Source organism: Phaethon aethereus, assembly GCF_964289735.1.
Source record: "Phaethon aethereus genome assembly, chromosome: 1".
NCBI classification, from domain to species: Eukaryota; Metazoa; Chordata; class Aves; order Phaethontiformes; family Phaethontidae; genus Phaethon; species Phaethon aethereus.
The window spans coordinates 204,111,408-204,137,510 of record NC_138575.1 but is presented as its reverse complement, the minus strand read 5'-3'; the positions used below and the strand labels follow the sequence as shown (position 1 = coordinate 204,137,510).

The 26,103-nt window shown below is 39.2% G+C and overlaps 1 protein-coding gene across 1 annotated transcript in view; it reads left to right on the top strand.

Annotated features, from left to right (window-relative positions):
* Window positions 1–21,614, top strand: part of DDX10 (DEAD-box helicase 10) — a gene marked incomplete at both ends in the record, with an annotated part of 201,187 nt that extends 179,573 nt beyond the window's left edge. The window contains 2 exons of the mRNA XM_082001371.1: window positions 8,942–9,075; window positions 21,425–21,614. Coding sequence (XP_081857497.1) covers window positions 8,942–9,075; window positions 21,425–21,614 — 324 coding nt within the window. The remainder of the gene's footprint in view (window positions 1–8,941; window positions 9,076–21,424) is intronic.
* Between the last annotated feature and the right edge of the window lie 4,489 nt (window positions 21,615–26,103).

Sequence of the window (26,103 nt, the reverse complement as noted above, 5' to 3'; positions counted from 1 at the left end):
TACTGAAATGAGGGCGACCTTCTTCCCTTCTGCCTGTCAGCTCTGGCAGTTCTTTCTATCTGGTTAGCAAGAAAATCTGCAGTCGTACCTGCAGAGTATTTTTCAAACTGTGATCTTACTACAATCCCTGGCTGAAGAGATCCGCAGTTCCAGGACTTTCAGGAGCAAAGGCACAGCACTGCTGCAGTTACTATTCCTTGATGGATTTTTATTACTGTTACCTACCTACCTACTTCTTGAGCCCATGTAAACTCTTAACACCTTCTGTAGTCTTGGCAAAACATTCATGGCTTTGTCACTTGCGACGTGAAGAGGTGCCTTCGGGTGTTTAGCCACACGTTTCCTAGTTCTGTTTGCTGTTGTTGATTTAATTCCTCTATAGCTTCTGCTAGCTCTTCTCCCTCTTCACTGTTTTCCTACCTCCTTCTCAGTCAGCTCCGGTGCTGTTCTCATGCCTTCTTACTCTTCCCCTTTACTACTCTTCCTCATTTTTAAAACAGCTTTAGTCATCACTCTGTCACCCCCATCAGATCTTCTCTCGATAGTCATTCTGTCTTTGGCCCTCTCACCTTTGCCGTATGGTTCTTCTCTGTTCATTTTTGATTCCCACTTCCACGCTGGCCTTTCATACTTTTCAAGCTGCCACATTTCTTCATGCCCTCCTATTCGTTTGCACATGTAGATACGTTTCAGTTCTACTCGTCATCCTGTTCTTTAGCAACTGTTCTCTGATTTCCCTCTTACACAGCTCCTTTCCTCTGAGAGCTCTGATGTTAATAATGTTCATAATTTCAGGAATCTCATAGTCTTCAATATCCTTCTATGACGTTTTGCACAGCTCTGCCTTTTGCTTTTTTCTCTGTCTTATCTGTGAAGGATTCCTGTCCATGAATACAAATTCATGTGTGTACTAATGAGTCTTACCTCAGTCTCTCTATTCCAGCTCTACCTTTCTGTCCAAATTAAAATCTGAATTTGACGGTTCATGGGTTAGGCAATTCTCAAGAAAAAACATCAACCTTCTTTGCTATCTTCTTTTACGGTCACTGTGAGTATCACCACTATCTCTCACTTTAGCCTGTGCCTTAGTATTGCCATGGTCACTTTTTGGTGCTTATCTAAATCCTTCTTAATCCTTCTTTTGTCCCTTCATTTTCCACAGATGACAAATAACATGCTCTGTCTTTCCTGAAGGGAACCCTGCTGTAGCTTTCCCCTGAACTAACGTTACCCAGGCCTATTGCACACATGATGTTACATTTTATCTCAATTCCCTGAGCAACATGAACTTTCAGCAATTACTCTTAATTTGGGGGTTTTTGGTTTGTTTTGAAGTTGCTTTATGTTATTTTAGACCTGAAAAATTGTGTTTCTTTCAATTAGTTGATCTAGAAGATCCTGCCTCATAGAACTTTCTACTTGGCATTTCTAAGACATGCCTTTCCTATTCGTTCATGTAGAGAAATTTGTTATTAAAGGATATTGTGATTTTCTGTCTTGGTTTCTGCAGTGTCTTCTGCACCTGCCTTTATGAATGCCATTTTGCTCCATTAGATTCCAAATGCTGCTGCAAAGTTACCTCTCTTCATATGTCTCCACAGGCCCTGAACTTTCAGCAGCTTTCATAGATTCTCATCTATCAATTGCTTAAGAGCTTAGTTCTCACTGGTTATTGCCTGCTTGCTTATTTTTCAAACACCACCTTGACTTTTGTTTTGGCCTCAGCTTTTCCTCACGCTTAATAAAAACTGCTGGTGGATGGCTGCCAGTCTACCTCAGAAGCTTTTTCAGTTTCTTCATCCAGGATCCCCATTGCAGCAATGCCTGTGGAAATATGAGAGGGCAGTTCTCCTTGCTGTGTCATGCCCGTTGCTCATAATCCTTCCCAGGCAGCTTGCTTCCTTGTCCTTCACCAGGCTGTGTTCATCTGTTCTCTCATGTCTTCTACATAACCCTTAGGTAGGCTCTTTGGACCAGGAGTTGTGTTTTGCAAAGTTTTGTAAAACTTTGTTTTACAAAAAAAAAACAAAGCAAAGTTTTGTAAAAAGGGATTTCATGGCTTGGGAAAGTGGATTCGACAACAACGGCTGCGGAGGGTGGATTCGACAACAACCCTGCAAGTGTTCAGCATCAGTCAGGTGCTTTCTGATTTTCTGGTTAATTGTTTGAATATTTGAACGGATGTGAATCTATTGCTGCTAAATACATCCTGAACGAAGGCAGACAAGGTCTTGTTCTCACAGCAAGCAACTGAGTTAGTGCCACGAGCAGCAATGCTACTTCTGGGTTTCTTTTTCTCAGTTCTGTATGTAGAAGCACCAGTAGCGGTTCAGATAACTTTCACTGGGAGGAATTAATTTGATTCATATTTTTCTCCCTGTAAATGTGCTATTTTACATAAGTATTTTGTAGAAGCTTTTAGAGTACGTGACTTAAGCAGTACAGTGAAAACATGAAAGTCTTGTCATAGGACAAGCGCATAATGCCAGTGTTGCTGTTTCTCATGTGCTGAATACGAATCAGTTGTTTCAAGAAGAAGAACAGAACTAAACATTTTACAGAATTACATGATTTATGAGGTTTCCATTCTGATTATTTCATGTCTGTGCTGCCGTTAACCTCTTCATTCTTGAAAAATACACCAGTCACTAAGCAAAGAGTGGTTTCTGCTCCCAGTCTGTGCTGTGAGTAGTGGTGGAGGTGGGACACCTCTGCTGCGTCACAGCAGAGTATGCAGTTCCTTCAGGCTTGTTCAAAAGCGCCAGAAAGCGATACAGAGAAAATTCTCTTGTGTAGGCACCCTCTCTATGGATATATGCTGAGGTTCCCTGGAGAAGACTGATGTGTTGAAATGTTTGAATGCAGAGACTACTTTGGAGAATTACTTTGGAGTATTTGAGCTGACAGCCAGGACTGCTGTGAACCTAAAAGTGGAGAGAAAGAGGGAGTGTAAAGAGACATTCCAAGGATTATGTGTGGAGAACATAGGTTTTAAAACAGTGTTCTACATTGTGGTTTTCTGGTTTTTTGAGAGGGCCTTAGACTTTTGGACATGTTTGTTGGCATGTTTAATTCTCCAAGACCTTTTTATAAGGCACAGCAAATAAAACACAATTGTTTTTTCCCCCCCGTACTACTTGCATGGGTCTTATAAGAGCAAATAAAAAAATGAAAAGCATGAGGTCTAGTTGTGAGACATACCCACTATAATTCAAATGCAGGTAAGAGCAAATACTTTTTAAAAATAAAGGATCTTTGAGTAGATTTAGAAGTTCTCAGCATTTCATTTTGAGGTAGATGGGTTTGTAATTCTAAATTTACCAAACTATATTATCTTTCTCTATATGCATTCATTATGTTGCTGTTAATTCTGGTACGGACTGTAAGTCCTGTGTAGAGATCAAGTCTGCAGATAAAACATACACTTACTACTATGAAAATGACAGAAGCTTTACTAATATAAACCAGCCAGAATGTGTGGAAATTTCTATGATTTTTCTGTTTTCAGTGGCTCTGAACTGTGCTTGTGGCAGGAGCCATTTCCAGCACAGATTGCTTTGCTATAGTTACACAGCAAAGATTTGAATGTCAGTATATACGCATCAGTGTGTGCTAGTATGGAACACAGGCTTACCCGTTCACTGACCGTAAAATGTGGGGCATTTAGGAATGCCGAGAAAGAAATTAAGTACATTCATGTACGTTATTTGAGACCACTGGTAAAAGCAAGATCCTGCTGGCTAAACTAGGCTGATTGTATTATTTAAGATGTCAGATTGCTTAAGAAGAAATAAAGAATGACTGGATGAAGTTGAGCCTTGGTGTGACTGCTAGTGATTGGGAAGGGTGAACGCTCTGAAGATGATGCTAAGAGTTACCTGCCCTTTCTACTGAATATAGAACGATATTCTATAAAGTGGTGTGAAAACCAAGAACTATGGCTAACTCCTCCCAGAGCCTGAAGATCAGTTAGACCATCTTAGTGCAAAGACTATGTCTGCCTGCCTGACCTGCTACCTTGGTTTCTCCGATTTTTGGTTACCAGCCTTTCTGGCCAGACCAATAGAATTTGGCCAGTCCTTTTGAAATAGTTGACCCTGTTTGCATCCACATCATCTTCTTTCTGTGCTGTGCCTTGAATGCATCTGTATGCTTCAGACCATGAGAACAGAAAGTCCTGCAACAGCAACCTGTTCTCTGCTCTTCCCACCCTTTTGTATATCACTTCCTACTTATCCATAAGAAGAAACAAGCCTAGGAGGAGTGGCAAAAGCAATTGTGGAATGGACATGTATGTTACCTATTAGAGTTAATGCTCAAAGTTGATGCCAATGACAAAGGGTAGACGACAAACAGGAAGAAAGCTCGCATTACTTGGTAATTCATGAAGATTCATGAAGGTCAATCTTAAACTCCACTGCACACATCTTAGAAATGTGGTCAAAAGGTGGCCTTTCCCTTCTAAGCTTGCAAGAGCCTTCCCTCAGTGGAAATGATGCTTTCTGTGTTTATATTTGAAGGAAGGCTATTGATGACTGTTAGATGGTACGGAGTGTAGTTGTCCAATTTTGGCATGGATTAGGCAGCTGTTTGTATGTCAGATCAGCATTTGGTTCACTCCACTGGCTCCCAGTCAGTTTTCAGTATCGTGTAAGACTTTGGTCTTGATCTTCAAAGCAACTGTTGGATCAAACACCCCAGCTAGATCAAAGGCTGTATTTCTATTGGTGAACTGACAGAATAGCTGTATTCCTTTGGGGCAATGCAGATGATGAAATATCAGAGCAACCATGCATCATCTGGGGACACAGTGTTGTGGGTTGGGATTACAGGCTATGGAAAAAAAAACCCTGCAAGGCAATCAGGTGAATCCAGAGTAAGATGTTTTAAAGGAAATGCTACAAAACTTCTCTGTCTGTGAATGTGTTCCATCATGAACATGATGCAGAAACAACTCCCATTTTTATCTGAAAAATAATTGTCAAAAAGAAGAAAATAAATAAAATTTGGAATGCTGTCCGATCACAAAAGGGATTATATTTTAAAATATCCTTGTATATAAGTGGTAATATGCTACATTTTTAAAGGTTGTGCACTTCTATAGGGTAACCTCCTAGCAATATTTAAAGCTTACCTTTTCTTAGCATTGAAATTGCAAACACCACCTATTGGGAGAGGCCAAACTATTAGCAAAAGCTAAAGGGTGGCATAGTGCAAAAGAGTCTGAATGTTGTATGGCTGTTGATGGACCCAGGTCTGATGAACTTCTGAACAAACCTTAAAGCTTTTGTTTTTAGTGATCAGAAATATTCCCCCACTGTGCTTTATAAAATACTATGGACAGAACTGATAATGCAAAAAAATTCTTTCTCCCCCTTCATCCTTGTTGCTAAGAACTGATAAATTGCTTAAAGGGTTGAACATAAAAATTGCAACTCCAGACAATTTAATTGGGTTTTAAAACTCTCTATTAAATTGGATATAAATTAAATACCATAATAAATACACATTCTATAAATTAAATCTTGGAAAATATGACATTTTTTAATGTATGTGCAGGTTTTCATGATATGTTTTTTGTCCCGTCTTATCCCATGGTGATAGTTTACACCTGAGTGCCTACTGCCTGGTAGAAATGAGACATCATTCTGCTATTTCGAACATCTGAGTCCCTTGAGTGTCTGTTTTAAAAAGGTACATCAATTTCTTCATTTTAAGCTCCTCTTAGGCTAACATGTTTACCAGAGCTCCGCCAGCCATTTAGCCTTCTTCACGGAGAAGAAGTTGTCATTACATCTTGTAACAAAGACAACTATGAGTTGAATTGAGGTATTCTGTCGTGTGGCAGGGCAAAAGCTCTAGAGAAACCTGCCCTGTTTGCCTCATCTGACACATGATTCCAAAATGCCTACAGTAAGGTTAGAGGGTGATCATTGTTGACTTGGTACAGTGTGAAGGGTTGAAGGCAACTAGGTTTCCAAAACCTCCAGCACAGAAATTTTGCTGAATTTTTCTGAAATGTTGAGTTTGCATAAGAAGAATCTCCTTATCCATCAGAGGGAGACTATGTGAATGCAGAAATGTTTTCATCTCAGTGCCATGTTCAAACTGAAAGTCTTCCTTCAAGTTTCTGTGGAACTAGATTGCAAAATACATGAGCCAATCTGTCTGATATAAAAAAAAAGAGAGAGCTTGTTACCCCTGAGCAGAATGAAAATAGCAAGGTGAGTGTTACTGAATCCTGTTTTCCTGACCGGCCTGATTTGCTGTCTGAATGGGTTTCCTTTCATGGCTGAACTTTGTAATAAATACACTCTCCAAAGCACATTGTCACTAACCTTAGACATAAACTACAGGTGGTCAAAATCTGTTCTTCAGTTAATCTCTTCTTTGATAGTGATTGCCTTAGGAAGGATCTGATCCTGAGTCTGTAAATTGCATCCTGTTTGTATCTGAAGAATTTTTACAAGTGTTATCTTGAGCTATGATTTGACTTTTTTTTTCTCCAGCTCTTGTGGTGAGTAATGTGAAGTTAAGTCACAAGATTTCTTCTTCCTGACTGGCTGATACAAATTTGAAGCAAGAAGGGAAAAATAATGAATTTCTATTGTTCAGCTGTGGATGATAAATGTTCATGCTCAAGTTCTTAATAGTTTCAGGGTCTTATGAATATTTTAATGAATATTTAACAGGTGATACTCATAAGAAATATGACCTGATGATTCCTGATGAATTAAAGAGGCATCTTTGCCAATTATTTTTTTTGTGATGGTAAGCATTACCTTGAACACATCTCTGCAGATTTTCTGCTGGAAAAAATGAATACGAATGTGTAACAAAAACATAGGTTTGATCTGTGTATGTGGAATTGTTTTATGTGTGCATATATAAATGACAAAACTTAGGAAACAATGCAATCTCAATTTTACTGGGATAACTGAGAATATGAATGAACAGCCCAAGTCTTAAAAGGTGACTGTCAATAAATGTTAGTATTGCAGAACTCGGTTGCATAATGTCTCACATACTTTCTTCCATACAACAGCATTGTACTTCTTTTTAAATTTTTTTCTTTTTAAATATGTAATTGGTATGTGCCAGTTGTATTGAAAGAATAAATGCAATGGGAAGGACAAGTAAAGAGCAAATACTTAATGGTTAAAAGAAACTGAAATAAACTATAATTCAGAATGCTTTTCAAATATGGAAATCCATTAACAAAAAGGTGATCTTCAAAATAGTTTTCTGTTGAGTTAGTAGTGCTCTGTAATATTGTACTAAAAGGTGAGCTAGAAGACATTTTTTGTAAGAAAAGAAAAAAAAAAACCTTTAAAAAAACCCATACCAAAACCAGCTTTGTTGTGAACTAGCACCTGAAGTTCCTGGTAATCAACATGCTTTTCAGTTAGTGGTTATGTTACCTTAGGCAATTTACAGTGCTGTTGAGGCTGACAATGCTTGTCGTAATTTTATATGCCTAGCTATACAATTACCTTTACTAGTATTTCAAAATAGTCAAGAACAAAATGTGTGTTTAGTATGTTTTTTCTTCTGCCTTCTCATTGCAAATCTGGCTTTTATCCCTTTCTTTTGCTTACTTTCAGTGCGCTGCAGAAGTGTCACTGCACAAGCAATAAGGAACTATTGCAGTGGTGACTAATCTTACCCTTCAGCAGCTCATTTCCTTTCAGTCACTCTATATGCAGATATAAAAGGGATCTTCAGTATGGGTTTTGTTTGTTTTTTAAATTTATTTTCATTGTGGTGAGGTGTGTGCACATAAGGACAGTTCTTTTAAAACCTGGTGATAGATGGAAATGGTGAAAAATTGGAACAAATATGAACTTTAAATACTTAATGATATGAAGTTATTTGTAGAAGGAAAGATTGTTTAAATGAGTACTGTTTTGGAAACCCAGCTGTTGCATGTTGCATGTGTGCATGTTGATTAGATAGAGAAACAAAAGGTAGTGATGTCTTTAATTATAGTTTCTTTGCATTTGCTTTTGATTTTCAGCATAAATATGCGTGGATCTAGGGTTCACATTGCTTAGAAATGCCTGTAAGCTTTTTGTTTGCATTTTTGTGTCCATATACAATTGCATATTCCTTCCAGTCCGTCTGCTTTCATCATGCCTGCTAGCAAAAATTTATAGAAGTGATGCCATCAGTTCAGGACTGCGTAGAGAAGAACCTATATCTGCAAAAGCAGTCAGCTTTATCGTATTATTGAAGACTTCTACGGAGCAGCATTTTCTGTGCCCTCTTTGTTAAGGAATTAGTGAGGCATTTCTGCACCCTGGGGAAACATGCCAACACCAGCAGACCTGCTGTGGGGACGAGGGAAGCTGATACCCAGAGAGGAGGGAATGAGGGGCTCTGGGGGGAAGCCTGAAGAACATGCGTCACTTGTGGTGGATGGCTGAAACTCCCTTAGAGCAGTTAGTTCAGCTTAAGCAGTATTTTCGTTTTTCACTGCAAGGACATCCAGACAAGTCTTAAATCAGAATATTTCATGAAGTATACCTTAGAGCAGTGATTAATGTGTCCACAAGCTCATATCTCTTTGCCAGTGTGTTTCTGAGAGACAGTAAAGCTTCATATTACTTAAATACTTGCTTTCAGATGACTGTTGATTAATTGCTGCCCAAATCTCTCTTAGATTTGGTAGATTTAAGGTGACGATATTGGGAAGGTAGAACATGAATGTAAATCCTTATGCTTCCTTTTTGAATAATACTTCTTCAACTTTTAACAAACAGCCTTGGAGGAGAACACTGATGATGACAGAAACGATTCCATTTCCCCAGCTATAATAGCAGTGGCCTTTGACTGTGGTTGAGGGCAATGGTTTTGGTTACATCATCCCTGTTAATGGGGTTGTGACAAGTAACATGGACTTGTTTGCTTGTCTTGTAACTCTGCATTTGTCACCTGGCAGGCCGAAGAGGAAACAGTGGCCTTTCTTGCGCACAGTGGAAGCGAAGAAGAGTTTGATCCAAGTACTCTTCCAGATCCCGATAAATATAAAGATTCTGATGAAGAGCAGGATTCAGAAAGTGAAGACAGCTATAGGTATGTATACATCTTCTACGTTCATTTTGAAATCTTCATGTTTTTTAGAAACTGGTTTGTTCAGATGTTAGGAACTCATTTTACAGTCATCCTCTTGCTCCCAGGAATTAGTATTTAAGTTTGTTTGTGAGGTAGGTGCTGAACAAAAATCTGTGCTAAAGGCTATTATTTTCTTTTGTGAAGCTGTATGAGAAAGATTTTTGAAGCAGTGTTGAAGGGATCTCAGTGAGACTGTTCCACATGGAAAAATCTTGACAAATTCCCTGGAGGTTTCATGTGTTTCAGAAATACATTTCTCTACTGTCACATTACAGGTTCTGTTTGAAAGAAAAAACGTTGCAGTCATTTGAGGATTTGGATGAGCCCTCTGTACCTGTGCTATATTAAATAAATATTGCATGGTGAAACTTCATAAGTTTTATGAATCAGTGTTGCTCAGACTGTCCAACAGTACAAATTAAGCGGGATCTGAGTTAGAAGTAAATCAATAATAAAATTAACAATGTTAAACTTTTCTTCTTAATTTAAAACAGTGGTTTTGATTCTATAAACCCAAAGATTTTGTTTCTTGTAGTTTAACAGAAAAGCATAGGGTGGGGATGAGGATCCATAGCTGATGGCAACATACTGCAGTTCTTCAGCATATACTGCAGGAAGACATGGGATATTGCATGAAGTCCTGTGTGTTTTAAGTCCATTTGTGTGTTTTTGACAAGCAGCCCATTGTGTAACAGATTCAGAAATGAGATCTTGACACTTAAATGGGAGTATAGATCTTTATTTTGCTGTCTTCTAGATGTCTAGATTCATAAATCTCTTGCTTTTCACATCTGAATCCTAGTGGCTAGATAGTCCTTTAGCCTGGTGTCACTACATGTTGTGGGGGCAGTACATAGGACTGGGTGTTTGGACATGGATTTAGGGACTGGGTAGCCCTGAGTTAAGAGGCTCATGACCATGTCCTCTGTAGCCAGTGTGTTGGTCAACAGAACTGACAAGGATGGGGTAAAAGCATTGCTTTTTCTGAGCAGCAGTAAATTGTTCCTTCTTTGTTCAAGGGGAAGAAAGAGGGTAACTATAAGTTTAGTTATAGTTTCTTCTGTTTTTGTCTTCTGAAAAAGCTGTGTAAAACACCAGTACAGCTTCCTAAAAGCAAGCAGAAAATGAGTCCCATCATTCTTAAACAAGATTCTTCCAGATCCTTCTGTATTTATGACTGCTTGACTCTGCCCATCAGCTTTTGGTGGGGGAAGCAACATAATTTGTTACAGAAGTTCTCTTTTAATGAAGTTTAAGATTTGGTATTTATTGGGGAGGGCTATATAAGAGGATTTGTAGGTTGCTTTTCACATGTTACTAGAGTTGAAATACATCACAGAATCACAGAATTATTAAAGTTGGAAAAGACTTTTAAGATCATCAAGTCCAACCATCAACCCAACATCACCATGCCCACTAAACCATGTCCTGAAGTGCCATGTCTACATGTTTTTTGAATACTTCCAGTGATGGTGACTCCACCACCTCCCTGGGCAGCCTGTTCCAATGTTTGACCATTGTCTCAGTATCAATCCATATTTGATAAATTCATCTGTAGTGGTATTCGTATATTGCTTGTAGCAGAACCACGTTAAGATGATGAGACTTTATTCTCAGCTTCCCCCAGGTACCATCAGTAATATAGTTAATGTTGTCTTTTTAATATATGAAATTCTGATGATATAAGGCAGCAATTTGAGCTAGAGGATCCTGTAAAACCCCATTTTGTTGAAAAGGACCGTCTCTGTTTGGTCTAATATTAACTATGAGACAAGGACCAGAAGAAAAGTGTATTCAGCAGTTCTGGATTTATGTAGGACATAAACAGAGGTGCCAAGAGAAGTATTTCAGTATGCTAATGCTTCTTCATCTGGGACCGTAGCAGTGCTGGTTCTGTCTTTCTGCCTTCGAGAGCAAATTCTGAGCTGACTTCTGTAGTAATGCGTTGCTCCAGGTAACAAAGTAGAGAGGGAATCTTGATAGTTATTGTTAGTTTGTTTCTTGGAAGGAGTAAAACCAAGAGTGTATTGAGAAAGTCTGAAGTAAAGCTTTGGCAAGTGATTGGACACTGAGCGACACTTGCCTCGTTTATTGGTGTGTATGTTGCTGCTGAAGGACAGATTCCAGGAATCCGTTAAAACTGATGGGAAGGAGTTACCAGCAACCGAGTACAGGAAACCTAGTGTCACAACACGACCTATTAAATATTTAATTACCTCAGGCATTTCCTAGTTACTGCTAAATTGTTGCATACTTCCTGTAGGAAAAAGGTAGTGTTTTAGTGCCGCATTTCTTGAACAAGATTTTGCGTTATTTCAAATAGTGGCCTTAGCTACGCTGAACTACCTTGACAATACAATGTTTTGTAGCATACCTACTTCATAAGTATTTTGAAAAAGTTATGAGGTCAGTCAGTTTAAAATTGGGAGTTTTATCTAGTTTATTCCAGTATCATTAAGTAACCATTTACCTAGGAGAGATCACTTCTGTCTTTTTTCATGTATTCATACATCACTTTTTTCTATTGATCCTTTCCCCAAAGATGTCAGCTAGACTCAAAGTTAGCTAAGATTTAAGAATAAAAGTTGATAGAGACGGACAGATTTTTGGCAGTGGTAATCAGTGCAGATTTATTTTTGAATCAGTGGCTGATCTGGCCCCCTGGAGTAAGAATGTCTGCTCTCAAGGAGGGCTAAGACTCAAAGAAGGTCTAGGGCCTTGGTCATTTTCGCTTCCTATGAAGTAGGTTGGAAAAGAAAGAACATACAAAAAAGGAAAACGGGAATGTAGTAATAATTTCTGACAAAGTATTTTACTCAGCAAATCTCAAAACACTTTAAAAAGGAGGTCAGTATGATTTTTGTAGGTAGGAATGTTGAGTCACGTAGTAACTTGTCCTAAGATCATGGCAGTGGCACAGGTCTGGGAATAAAATTCAGCCAGCCAAAGGGCCCATTGAGTCCTCCATCCACTAGACATAGAGAGCATTCCCTTTGAAACTACAACTATTCACATGTGGTAACTGATTTTTTAAAAATATTTTTCTTGTTTTCACTAAGCCAGGTTTACACATGTAAAGACACACTTTAATCCTTTTTGGTTTTCCATTTTATTGGACTTGTCCTTACTTGAGTTACTTTTTCAGGGAATATTTTTGTGGAACTTTGATGTCTACAGTATTTCAGTTATCCCCAGGAAGTTAGTCTTGAATGTAATTTGGGCACAAAAAATACTCCTTCTCGCTTCTCCCCCATCCCCCGATTCAACTGGAGTTGACATACGGATTATTTTTCTGCCATGTATTAAGGCTTATCAGGTTTTAATTTACTAAGTGTACTTTAAATATGTTATTTGGAGGTGACTTTAGAACAAAGTGCAATGTTAAAACATTTTCTGCGGTACGCTGCTATCTACATTGTATCCTTGTATTTGAAACACAAATTAAAATGTAGGACAGTTTTACCAATGTAATTTTCTTTTTTTAAATTATGAATTTTGTCTTGAGCCTGGCAAAGGATCATTTATTTGGAAGGTTGGATTTTATTTGGTCTTTGTAACTTAGATGTATGTGGAAGCTAATTTGTCTAAAAATTGTATTTCAGATTTTGAATAGGAGATGCCAAGGTTCATCAAATGTAACACATTTTATGTTATCATTTCTTTAAGATTATATATGGATTTAAGATCTGTATGTTTGAAGTTGATGACCATTTAAAATCTCAATGTTACTCAGTTCTTTAAAAGGTGGTCTTGCAAAGAAACTGTTAAAACATAAATTTTTTTTATGATTTTCACATGCAATGTCGGCACATTCTTGCCATGCAAACCCTGCTGACTTACACAGTTACTTTTTTTTGGCGTTAATTTTATGACTACAAGGTTGCAATTTGGTTTTGCATCTGTAAGTATAATGTTTGTGTAAATCTGTCATGTCCATTTAGTGCTCTGGGGTTATAATCTGGCTGGGTCACTTTTTTGATATCAGTTTGGGGGTCGGGGGTCTAAACTTGCCCTGGCTAGGTGCAAGACATTCTTGGGGTAACAAACATGTCTCAAGACCTGCCCTCACTTGAAACTTCATAACCAGCCTCTCTCAACTTCAGGACACAGTAGTGGTCTCAGTTGTCTGCCCTGACTTTTAGTTGACTTTTTAGTAGTAGGAAAGGTTCTTAACTTCCTCCAAGGGCATTTTTAAAGGTTTTTGTTCCTTTTTCCATCTTTATACAATTGGACTGAATGCTTGCATGCTTTTCAGTCTTGTCTGTGTTTGCTGGAGGACTAGGGAAATGGATAGTAGATTTTTTCAGTCTTTGTTAAGAAGGCAAGGGGACTAAAATTTGGAAAGTGAGTCAAATTGCTTCAAGTTCTTCTCCAGCATTTAAGCTGAATGAGAGTTAACAAGGACCCAAAGAGCAGTTTCAAACAGCCTAGCTAGACCTGACATTCAGAGCTTTATAGAAGAGGCCACATCAGTTTAGGCACTGCTCCGATGGGAAAAGTACTACAAATAAACTTGTAACATCAAAGACCATGATTTTGAGTTTATTATCAGCAGTGATTTCCAGAAGCAGATAGGAGAGACACCAGCATTACATTATAGCCAGGGACAGGCCAGGGGTGGATTTGTCAGTAATTGCTAAGGATAGTAATTAAATTGAAGTGAGTGGTGAGAACAGCCAGGGCAGGTATGCAAAAGGAAGAGGAGAGCGAAAAACAGTGGGATGCTCAGAAGGGCAAGGGTAGGAGGTGTCAGTGTGCCAATAGATAGATTTGGAAGATGACAAAAGGAAGAGGAGAGCGAAAAACAGTGGGATGCTCAGAAGGGCAAGGGTAGGAGGTGTCAGTGTGCCAATAGATAGATTTGGAAGATGACAGGGTCCAAGACAAACTTACATTTCTAGGAGTGCCTGAAAAGAGTGTGTCAGAATTAAGAGCCATTGATGTCTTCGGTGTGCAGTGCAGCATGTGGCGGTTAATCCCATGCCGGCTTGGGCCTGCCTAGGGAACATCAGTCATGTCTTTACAGGCTAAATGGATTTGGCCAGAGTGCGAGCTTAAGTACTGGCAGATGATTGTCCATATTGTCCACAACTGCTGTGACTTTGGATGGTGCCAACTAGAGCTCTTCTGGACAATGGCCCAGTGTATTTTGGTGCAGTAGGACAGGCCAAGGACTGTTTCCAGTAGGCAGCATTGATGAAGCCATGTTTCTTTTAGGTGGGTGTGGGTGAAAAATGTCGTGGTCTGTTCTCTAGCTCTGAAGTCAGCTTTGCGGCTGAGTGTCGGTATGTCTGGAGATTTATGAGGTGCTCTGAGCATCCCTTAGGAGGCTTTTGTGAAAGCAGAGGTATAACTGAAAGAGGAAGATGCAGTGAAGGAAATTAATTTAGGGCTGTAAAAAGATGAAATCAAGAAAAGCAAGAGAATTTAAATGACCAATAAGCCTATCTATGGGTAAAGGAAAGTGTAGCTGAAGAGGCTGGTGGTGAGCATAAGGCCATGGAGAAGTGGTATTGATTTTGCATGAGGGAGGAAAGAGGTGGAGGGGATGTATGCATGAAAGGAGGAGGGAGGATGATAGGGATTTGGTGGGTCAAGAAGAATAAGTACAAGGACAGGCAAGAAATCTTGCTGCTAGTGGGAAGGAAGGGTTTCTGTTAAATCAACACTCATGCCTCATGCACCTTTCTTAGAGCTGTCACTGAGTTGTATGATGAGTTGCTCTTGGGGCTGGGAAATATTGACCTAATGATTTTAACGAAAACAAAGCCTAGAGTAGCACACAGTGAAATTAGGCTCTGAGATGAGAAAATACAACTCTATTCTGTTTTATATTTCCAAAATTCAGAGATTTTGCTCAAAGTGTTGAATTAATATAGAAATATGTTGGGCTACACTAGCTGCTATTTGCTGTAAAGGGAAAAAAATGCTTCTAAAAGGGATAATTGAAAGCCAGGATGTGAGACCTAGAGTATCCTCCTTCAATCGCCTTTAAAAATAGATCATCTGTCCATAGTTTAAGAAGTCAAAAATGTTGTTAATCTTTTCTCCCACCCCCCAGCATTTTTTTTTAAATTGGGGGAGCTATACAAATAATGAGTTAAATTTGCCTTTGACTAAAGTTCCCTTCCAGCCATACCTCTACAAGCAGAGTAATTAATGACTCCAAGCATGTAATATGAGATTAATTTTTGTATATCTAGCAACATTCATCATATTTGGTTTAGGGCTATGAATGTAAATTGTTAATGAGGTGAAAAATTTTAAGTGTATCAAATAGGGTGGAAGAAAAGCAGCTGGATTTCTTAAATATTCATTTTGCAGTCAAATTGAGTTTCTCATACTTCTAATCCTTCAACCTCTTTAAATAAAAATGTTGAGGAAGAACAAGGTTACGATTGATGTCATCACTACCAGCTTTAAATCTTTCATAGGTGCGACTGATCGCATTAACTCTTAGATCAGCACGGAAAAGATCTTGGGCCTGAGGGGAAAGGAGAAATGTCTCAGTTCTGGTACTGTTTTGTTTGTGATTTTATGGCTGGTCACCAGCTGGCAGGTGTGTGAGTCAGCAGTCAGTCCTACTTGGTTGTGTACTTTCCTTTAGTTATGAAAATTGTGGCCATATTGCAGTTTCTTATACCTTCGTATACCAGGATGCTGATGTTGACCTCCTAAGTTTTATGTGATAATCTTGATGTGGTTGACATTACATTGTCTTCTGAGATGATTCATCTGCAAATCATGGTGCTCCCTCTAACAAGTATTATTCAGGTCATATCTTTGACATAGACTTTGTAACAGCTAGAACTTAATGTTGTGATGTCATGAAAAGCACCGTAAGACAGACATTGTAAAAGGTCTCTGTTTAAGGGCTTGATCATGCTGTTTAGCTGCAAAATTGGACATTGAGAGACTGGATTGCTCTTGATAGAGATGTGATATTCTTATGTCATTAAAGTCTTTATAATACTGTAGCTCAATATATGAAATGGACCTGATGGTAGAATTTCCTAGTGAAATTTGGTAACCTGTGCTCTGCAGGTCAGACTAGATCCTTCCTGTGGTTCCTGTAAACTTGTCAGCTACAGACATTAACTTTAAAAAAAAAAAAAGTAGTATGTCATCAGCAAGTGTCTGCATGAATGAGGGAGAAATGGGATGAGTATTTACTGAAACTCTGCAGTTCAGAAATTAAGTATCAACAATTGGAGGAGGATAGTGGTCACACAAAAGAAAAGGAGAGGAGCAGATTTGAAGAATGTCAGTGTCAGATGAAGCTAAGGAAGAGTGAATGGATGTGAGGGTTAGGTAGGTGGTTAGCAGCATCTCCAAAGGCAGCAGCGCATTTTGTAGAAGGTTAAGCCTTTGACAGAGGGACATACAGCAAATAAAAGTTTTTTCATTGAAGCCATAGTCACCTCCAGCTGGAGCAGTTTCAGCCCAGAGAGTCAATCCTGTCAAATCTTCTGTATGCTTCCCATGCACTAGTAAGAAATATTAAGCATACTCTCTTGCTGGTCTGGTTTCCATTTAAATATATTTTTTTTTCCTTCTTCCAGATTATGGTACTTCAGCTCCGAGACAGACTTGTCTTTTGCTTTTAGTACTATTACACTGGTATTTCATTACAAGTAGATTTTTCATGCCTTTTCCTGCAATTGTTTTTTATAAATCTAGTTTTAGAGCTGTTTTGATTTACATCAGTGAAATGGCCAGTAAGGGAAATAACACAACACAATATATTTTCATTACCATTTCTATGCACTGTAGCATTCTGACAGCAAGTATGAAAGAAGCTGCACTGGGCTTTATGGAAGGGACTGCAGTAATTAATCTTCATTAGGATTGCTGCCATGGCCTTTTGAATTAAAATTTATTACATGGAAAGAGGTTTGTGGCACAGCATGTTTGATTAGCAAAATGCCAATATTTATGGGATAAATTATTCCTAACTTTCCTGAACTGTATTTTATTAGCAGATTCATTCATTATTCCTGTACATTTCTTTGGTAAAGAGCCTGCGTGCACTATATTGCAGGCTGGAAACTTGACTTATGGCCTGCCATTCTGTGGCAAGGGTGTTCTGTTTCCAGAGCAGTTCTGGTAAACCTAGACTCCAAAGCAAGCTCTGATAAATTAACTGAAGCAGAGCCTGTCTGGAGATTTCACAGTACCATGTTGTTTAAACAGCATCAGCTTGGCTGCGTGGCTGCATGTTTCAAATGGCTGACTCTCAAGCACTTAAAATCTAAACCTTACAGCTTGTCAAGACATACCTTGAAGCCCAGAAGGGAGTCAACTACTAACAATTAAAAACCTTCTATTTTTGTCCTGGTATCACCTCAAAACACACTTGTGAGATTATTTGTTAGTAGTTAAATTAAGAGTTTCTTGTTGTATAGCTGCCAGGGTCATAGTTAGACCCCCTGTTTCCCAGATGCCATTCATATGCTGGCATTTATTTAAGGGACAGGATTCATAAACCCTGCTTTAGTGTTTGAGTAATAAACATTACCTATGAAACATTAGTACCTGCCTTTGTTATTACAGCTGTGCAAACGGTGACTACAGAAATTACCGCGCCTGTTGGTGAGTCGGCTGTTAGTACCTCCTCGTCTGTATAAATACAGCCTGTCCCAGTAAATCCTTCCATCAGGCAGCTTCAAACTGTATGGGTCGTTCAGGCAGCTGAAAAGCTAAATTGCACCAGATGGTAAAAGGAAGGAATTGTAATCCAGCTGCACGTGCCACTTTCTAAATGTTATAAATAGAAGACAAAGAGATGCACTGGCTTTGGTTTGGATCTGAGTTGTGGGGTTGCTTTCTAACTGCGTTGTTCTATTAGAAAATAATTCACCTTAGAATAACTTTATTTTGTTTTGGCTATTTGTGGATGCCAGCAGGTAGTGCATCATGTTGGGTGTTTGTGAGGAATAGGCGGCCATTTATGTCCTTGGAAGTGACCGACGATGAAAAGATTGGTTCTGCAGAGTGGGCTGACAGGTCTTTGGTCAATGGAGACTGAGGAGTTTGCTTGACAATAAGTGCAGAAGTCATCCTCAGAAGTCATCCCCATATCGCTGCCCTTTTACATGCGCAGCTGAGAATTACACCTATTACATCTCCTCCGAAGAGCTTTCTGTCCAAACAGTTGAGGGGAAGCACCCAGATGGCGTACGGGATACCCCTTGGCATCATGATGCCAGACATCTCTCCTGGTGATTTTCCAGCTTCCTTCTAAAATTGCCGCTTTCACCCTTTGTAAAAGCTACATCTTTGTCTGCTCCTCCAGAGTAGTACAGCCCATCTCCACACCACACAAACCACTGCTGGTGAAAATCCATCCTACAGGAACAGGGCTGGGGGTTGGACTAGTTGATCTTTAAAGGTCCCTTCCAATCCAAACCTTTCTATGAACACTGTCAGTCTTCTCTCTGCATCTCAAAATTATGAACATCTTATTCGCATGTTCCACATGACTCCCTGCCTTCCTTCCTAAGTTTCCTTTATTAAATACTGTTTTGCTTCTACTTTTTGTGCATCATGAAAACACAAACCTTTAGCTCTCTTCATCACTTGATGCCTTTGCTGCTGCTGCTTCCTGTGTTATACATCCCTCCTTACTCACCTCTCCAGCTTACAGCCCAGTAGGGGTCAAATTAGTGTGAAAATACATCTGCTGACATGTAGATACATCTTTAGTATGCACTACTAATCGAGCACCATGGTTCCTCAGTAATAATAAGAAACAGCTTGACTCAGCATAATCTTCTCACAAAGCTTATGATGAAAATTAATCATAATTGTGTTGATGTGCTTTTGTTTGTGGAAGAAATTAAAAATCTCACAGTTTCTTCTGAATGTGTTTTATATTTAATTGTTATACCTTACAGACATCTAGGCTTAATGGGCCTCTGAAAGTCCAAAAATTAATATAATTTTTTGTATTTAAAGTCTGTTATTTTATAACTTGGGAGATTTCTGCATTATTTTAATTGCTAAGTTGTTTTGAACTAATGTCCTAGATGAAGCATTAGTCAATTATGAATACAAAATGGGCTTCAGAGTCCATTCAAATGCTGGAAATAATTGGCTCTTTTGCAAACAAGCTAAAATGCTTTTATTTAATGAGGTTTGAGCCTTATGTTTTTAAAGTGAACCCCCATACTCTGTGTTGATCAAAGCGAAACACCATGAAACTCCAGCCCAGACTCATACTGGCCACTTGGAAAAGTGAGAAGCCGTAGTGCTTTAGAGTATGTTCATATACTGTCAGTATAGCTTCAGCATTTATGGAGTATCTTAAGCACTACAGAGAGAAACAGCGGGATCTTTCCCCAGAAAGGAATAAAATAAACGTTGGTAGCAAGCAATGAAAAGTCACCCCCATGCAAATGACAGCTCAAAGGCAGCGAAGTTGCTATATCCTTTGAAATGTCCAAATTTTAGAAAAAGTATTCAGCGATTCATAGAATCATAGAATGGTTTGGGTTGGAAGGGACCTGTAAAGATCATCTAGTCCAACCCTGCTCCCATGGGCAGGGGCATCTCTCACTGGATCAGGTTGCTTTACACTATTTCTTTTGGATAGGCAGGGAAGGACAGTATAAATGTAGGGTGTTTCATTTATTTTAGTTGTGGAAATGCAAGGTGTTTCTCATAGGATTTCCCTTCTCTGTGCTGTAATGAGTAGGCACCATTCTGCCGTGAAAGGTGGGGTGGACCAGAGAGGGAGGCAGGTCACACGTCTGCAGGCCAGTGCAAAGCCATCAGATCTCGTGTTGCTCCTTACTTCTGATGAAGAGGCAGCCAGAAAGCACGGCGTACGAGCCGGGAAGAGGGAGGAGCGTGGTGCTGCCGATCCCTCTCAGAGAGCATTCAGGAACTTCTTGAAAACTGCTATGTTTTGGGGTTGCTGTCTGGGCTGGTCTGGTTTCCCGTGAGTGATGAGAGTTTCACATACTGGTACCTAGTCCTATTAATGGAAAAACAAGGTGGGCAGCTGAAGGTGGTTTGAATTGGGCACTGGGTTCCTGTGCCATGTTGGTTCGAAGGACAGTATTCCCCAATTTGAGTTATTTGTTATAACTGCTGTTTCTAATTGTTAAGTCTCTAAACAGTATTTCTGAAAGAAACATTTCACAAACATTACATGTACACTTAAGATATTAAAAAAACCAAGGCAATTAAAAATTCTTGTTGAAACTTTTTCGTAAGTGGATTGAATTTTCTGGGTAGAAATTTTCCAAATTTTAATTGAAAATCTGAATTTAACCATCTGTTTTAGAAAAGCCTAAACTCAGTCTTTGAAGTGCCATTTTTATTTTTGTTAAATTGTTTAAAATACAAACATTAGAAACTGAGAATGCCATTTTGTTTCAGTTAACTTGTTTGGAGAGGTGGTTTGGGGTGCAAGAGGTTGCATTCTGCTTTTATTGGTATGAATACTCATTCTACCCTACAGCATATGACAGACAGCTCTCTATACCCTGTACATGAATATTATAACTTAGACTAGATTTTGTTAGATTCAATTATTTTACTCTTAGATAAGATGAATTATAGCAAATTTTCTATGTTACGGACAAAAAACACATGAAGATACATGAAAGCTTGTGGTTTATTTCTGTTTCTGTCATGTGGCCATGTGATAGAAGTCAAAGTACTAAAACAGATTTGCAGCTGTTTTGTCCAGATTGAAGGCTACAAAAGGCAATTCATTCAAGTCTTAAGAAAAGCAGCAGAAGAAATAGGAATTGGCCAGGGAAAATAAAGGGGTTTGGGTTTTCCTCTTCCTTTCATGGCAAAGAGGTGGTTAATAGCATCCAAGGAAAGCTTCTAAAAGAAGGGGAAGAGTGGCTTGGATGGGATGGACCCAAATCAAAACTCTGTTAAGTGTAAGACTTGACAATGAAATGACAGTTCTCTTTTTTTTCTTTTTTCCCCGCATATTTATTTTAGACAGCATCCTGAATGCATGTCAAGGTCCACTGACATATCACTATATCAGTTTTGTTGAGTTGTCTGTCACTCTATAATGCAGCAAATATTAGATAAGGCTGATGGCAATATCTTGATATACTGTAATCAATTAAGACAGCAGAGCATCCACTGCCATCTCAGCCTGAAAGCAGTTCTAATTTAGACATTCAGAGTTCATCAGCTTCTATTGCTTCACCCTTCTGAATTGTAATTTTGTTTGCTCTTATCTTGACATAAATTTGCCTTGTTTAAAATGAATTGTTTGATTACATGATGATATTGATTACCACAGTTGTTAAAAAGACTAATTGATTTGTTTCTGCAGTGAACTTGAGAAGAAGAATGGAAAAAAGAAAAGAAGCTATAGCACCAGTAACGCGGCAGAAGAAACGCCACTGAAAAGAAAGAAGGCGAAATTCAGCCAAGAGGAGGACCCCTATTCGCCATTAGATACTGGGCTTTCTCTGGCAGAGGATGAAGAGCTTGTACTACATCTGCTCAACAGTCACAGCTAATTATTTTTCTGCACGTTTTCTTTTCTGGGACATCTCCACAATTTTGTCAGTAGTCTGCACAAAATGGATTTGGCATCTGGGCAGCTGGGTACCAGCGGACATAGATAAATGAGTTCCATGTGCAATGGGATTGCCTTAGATTGGCTCATAGATTATAGACAATATTTAGTTTGATTTATAAAGCTTTCTAAACCAGCTTTCCAACTTAAATTCCCAGATGTCATTTTGCAGTAACACATTAATAACTTAAAATTTCCAAGTTTTGAAACAATTATCTTTTTTTATTTTAATCTTGCTTTAAATAAAAATAGGATGCTCCTTTCTTGACTGTGTCAGGCTTGTTATTTTAGAAGATAAATGTGTACTAAAATGATTAAAGAAGAAATACTGTTGGCAACTCAAATTATATTGCTTAAAAATAACATGCATTTTTTTCTTCTGTGTATCATGCACATATTTTAAAAATTTTTTAATAAAAATTTCTGAAGCCTTGGTGTCTCTTGGTAAATTTATGGTGTTTCTTTCAGCTTTGTTATGAAAGAATTTATTTATTCTCCAGTTATAATTTCTATTGCGATTCTATCACTGGTGTTAACCAATTCAGAAAACCACTTTTCGAAGCTAAAACTCAATCTTGCATTTGAATTCCATATGAATGAAATCACAGTGATGCCACAAAAAGATAGAGCATAACAATGCCTGATAAAATTGGTTACAAGGTAGATTTTGTGGCAGACTTACAACTGAAAGTGAGCTACATTTTTTTGTTACTACCAAATATAATGAAGAAAAATAATTTATGGTTGAGGCTAATTTGGAGTTTCATCCCATCAAAGCATGGTTGGTTGTTGCAGATTTTGTGCATGCTTACCCATAACTGCTGCACCTTGATGAACACCAACAAGACATACGCTATGTGAGCCCTTTCCCGGGGAAGGGAAGAAGTGGGCATTCTGTCTTAAGCAGAACAAAGTATTAGTACAATACCAAAGCCTTAGTTATTTAAGTAGATTTTCTTCTCTTGCTTGCACCCAAATGCCAGTTGTCTTCTTGCTTGCATTCTTGACTATCCCCTCAAGAATATTGGCACATCGTTGGAAAAAAGCATGATAAACCCTTGCAGGCAATATGGAGAATGGTGAAAACTGCTGAGAGTTTTACATGTGTCCGAAATCAGGTAGGCAAAGGAAAGGCTGCTGTGTAAGAAGACGAAAGAGAGCAGGAAAATCTGGTGTTTCGTTTGCTGACACAAGTCTTTTTGAGAGCAAACAGGCATGTAAAGTGGTGATGGTTTTCAGCAGACCCGTGTCTTAGTGAAGTTTATGTGGCGAAGTAGAGAGTAAAACACTGAGTAGGTACAAATGCCTGTGGGCTTTCCCCTGTTGCTTCCCTTCAGCAAATCATAAAGTACACGTCTCAAAAAGCTCTGTTTGGCCTTCCCATCACCTATATAAAGAACATATTAAAGTAAATACTCCTTTTTTTCAATATCACTTTTTCAATTTTTTTTGTTACAGAAATCTATCAGCACTGGTTCAGTACAAGCCTGTACCCCGTGCTATCTTTTAGCCTTAGTTACCCAAACCTGAAAATATACTGCAAATTCTTGTCTCCAAATGTTGCTTCCGCTGTTCTGCCAACAGGCAGGGTATCATCAAAACAATATTACAGGCAGAGCACATCTGCCATCTGCTCCTTCCCGACAATGTGGAACAAGAAGAAATGACCGAGTTTCACAAACAGCTAAACGTGGAAGATGGGACCTGCTTGGCAGCTGGTGCACGATGGGGTTTAGTCTATGGTCCCACAGCAGGCCTGGAAAATACAGTGATCTAGGAATAGTATCGCTCAAGAATTTGTTAATGAAGAAGGAGCCGATGTGATGCTGTTGTGAGTGTGCTTAGGCACCATCATGTGAACGGCTGCGGTGAATGTGATGAGCAGCGTCAGCGCTCAGCACTGGGATAACGGGAGTCCTGCTTCTGCAGTCGTGGAGGAAGGCGGTAAACTTCAGCGCAAGGAGCACCAACAGCAGAAAGCTATGCAAAGATGAGCGGGATGTAGGTGATCATACATACGGTGGTGTATACATCCTATTCAGAGGTATTCGTAGATTCACAGTGTACTTTGTGGTGATCAGTTGTCTTGCACGTCACCTGATGTCTCTCAACTCAAATCTTTGCTGTGAGAAGGCTGAATATAGTTTTTTGGAGCAAGTAAGTAAAAAACCAAAAAACATGCCGTTTCTTACTGGAATAGTCTCATGCTGGGGTGTGAGAGAAGTATTCTCACCCAGTGAGCAGTAAGACAAATTAAATTATGTATATTGGAAGGATTGTGCTGCACTTCTATTCTTGTGATGTTTTCATTACATAAAATAATTTTTCAAGTGCTCTTTTGTATTTTGGGATAATGGAATGGAGTTTCTAATGTATTTGTGTTGCCTGATAGAGAGCCATTGTTTCTCGAATCCTTACGAAGTTTGTCCATCTATTTCAAACATGGCTGTCCTTGAGGGGATGCATATCCCGAGTGCAACTCCCACAAGAATGGAGCCTTGTGAAAAAGTAGAGGGAAGGGGCTTAAGGCAGATGCTCCATGTGATGAGTGTGTCTAAGAACGGGGAACTGCTATGTGTGCTAGAAAGAACAAGACAAAAAAACCCCTGGATTTGTCGTTTTGAGGCAATGGCTGTGGTTCTGAGTTATCATTCCTGTCAGCTGTAGATCTGGTTTAAGAGGCTCCTTGCCAGCCCTGCTTTTAGCTGTGCGGTAAAGTGGAGCAAGTAATCTTACTTTCAGGGTAAGAACAGAAGTGCAAAGCACACAAACCAAATACTAATCTCATAAACGCAAGGATTGACTTGACTGAAGAGTGTTTTCCAGGGAGCTTGTTTGCATCTCACACCTGTGGACCTCTCAACCTGCTGCCAAAAGACCCAGTACGTGTGTCCAGGGCTGACGGGCAGGTGGAGCGGGGCCAGCTGGGGACACCACCCATCGTCTCCCTTCCTCCTGGTCCCAGGTATGGCATGTGCTGCTGTAGCATCGGAACAAATCCCAAGCCTTTGCAAGTTAGTACCTCGCATGCGCTATAATTCCAGCTTTATACAGGAGAAATGGAAGTGTGGGAATAATTTGGTTCACCTGTAATCAAAGACATTGTTGATGGTTTCATGTAGTGGCATCCACAACTTCTAAACCACTGGTGATTTAGCAAGAGCAGGTTCCCACTTGGCATCTGAAGTGCCTTCTGTGCTAGGGCCCCAACCTCCAGGTGTGGCGGTGTCTGGCAGTGTGAGCACCCCGGGGTGGGTTTCAGGCTTCCTTCTCACCCCCGTAGGCTGCAGCCCTCCATGGGGAGGAGAGAGAAAGTGGGGAGGCTCCTCTGGGAGTGGTAGCAAGGTCTGGATATGTTGGTGAGCGTTCCTCAGGGCCGGTGGCCAGCCTTAAATCACCAAGCAGAAAATCTTGTTTTAAATAATGAATTTTCATATTAATTTGCATTTGTACTCTATATTAATAGTGGTTGATTTCCGTCGGCTGCTAGAATGGTTCCAGTGTATTGATTTATAGCTGGGTATAGTGTTAAGACTAAATCTGGTACATTTAGCTAGTTCTGAGGATGTACTTTAGGTGTTTATGTAATGGTATAGTTTAGTAGGCTTTTATTCAGAGTCAAGTTTTCTCTTTGTTGCATACAAAATAATAGAGACATTTGTTTACTGGGTAATTTATTACAATTTGTTTGAAGCCTCTTTTGAATGGAAACTGGAAGTTGGGTAGAAGTCAGGAGAGCATTGAAGAATTTGGGTTTTTTAGATTAGTTAGGCTGACAGTAAATATGCTAGCTACTGAAGGAGTCCAGCTTGCAGTATTTTCATGAGCAATATAAAATGTGTCATTGCAAAGATACTGCTCTGCCTCAGCATCATAGAAGTTTCTGTTAGGTGTTCACTTTGTGAAGATCTTATTGATGCAGCACATTAAATTGTGTGAAGAGTGTTATAGCCTAAATTTCTTATACAAGTGGTTGCAAATTAATATTTAACATTTTGAATGTTTTTTTTCCTTTAAATATTGTCCAAATAGAAATAAAAAATATTTTTTATTCCTCCTGCAACGCCTGAGTCCAGCTAGAGCATTGACTGGTGTGTCCTGCTCTCTGGCCAGACTCATAAAGAGAGAGAAATGTCTGAAGCAAAACATTAAAAACCAGAGAGCTGTGGTAGAAAACATTCAATTCAGACTACAAAAACTAGTCCAAGATCTGAAGATACTTAAATGACCCTGTGGGTTCCTGTAATCCTGGATACATGTGATAAATTTGATATAAAACATGAGAAGAAAATGTATCTTAGTAAAGGTTGCAAATGGATATTTTTTATGCTGCTCTCTACTTTGACCCGATTGATGCTTATTTCTTGGGAGAGGTTGCGTATGCCTTGTAGCAGGGATGCTAAGCCGTGGTGGGCCGCTGCTGCAGAAAC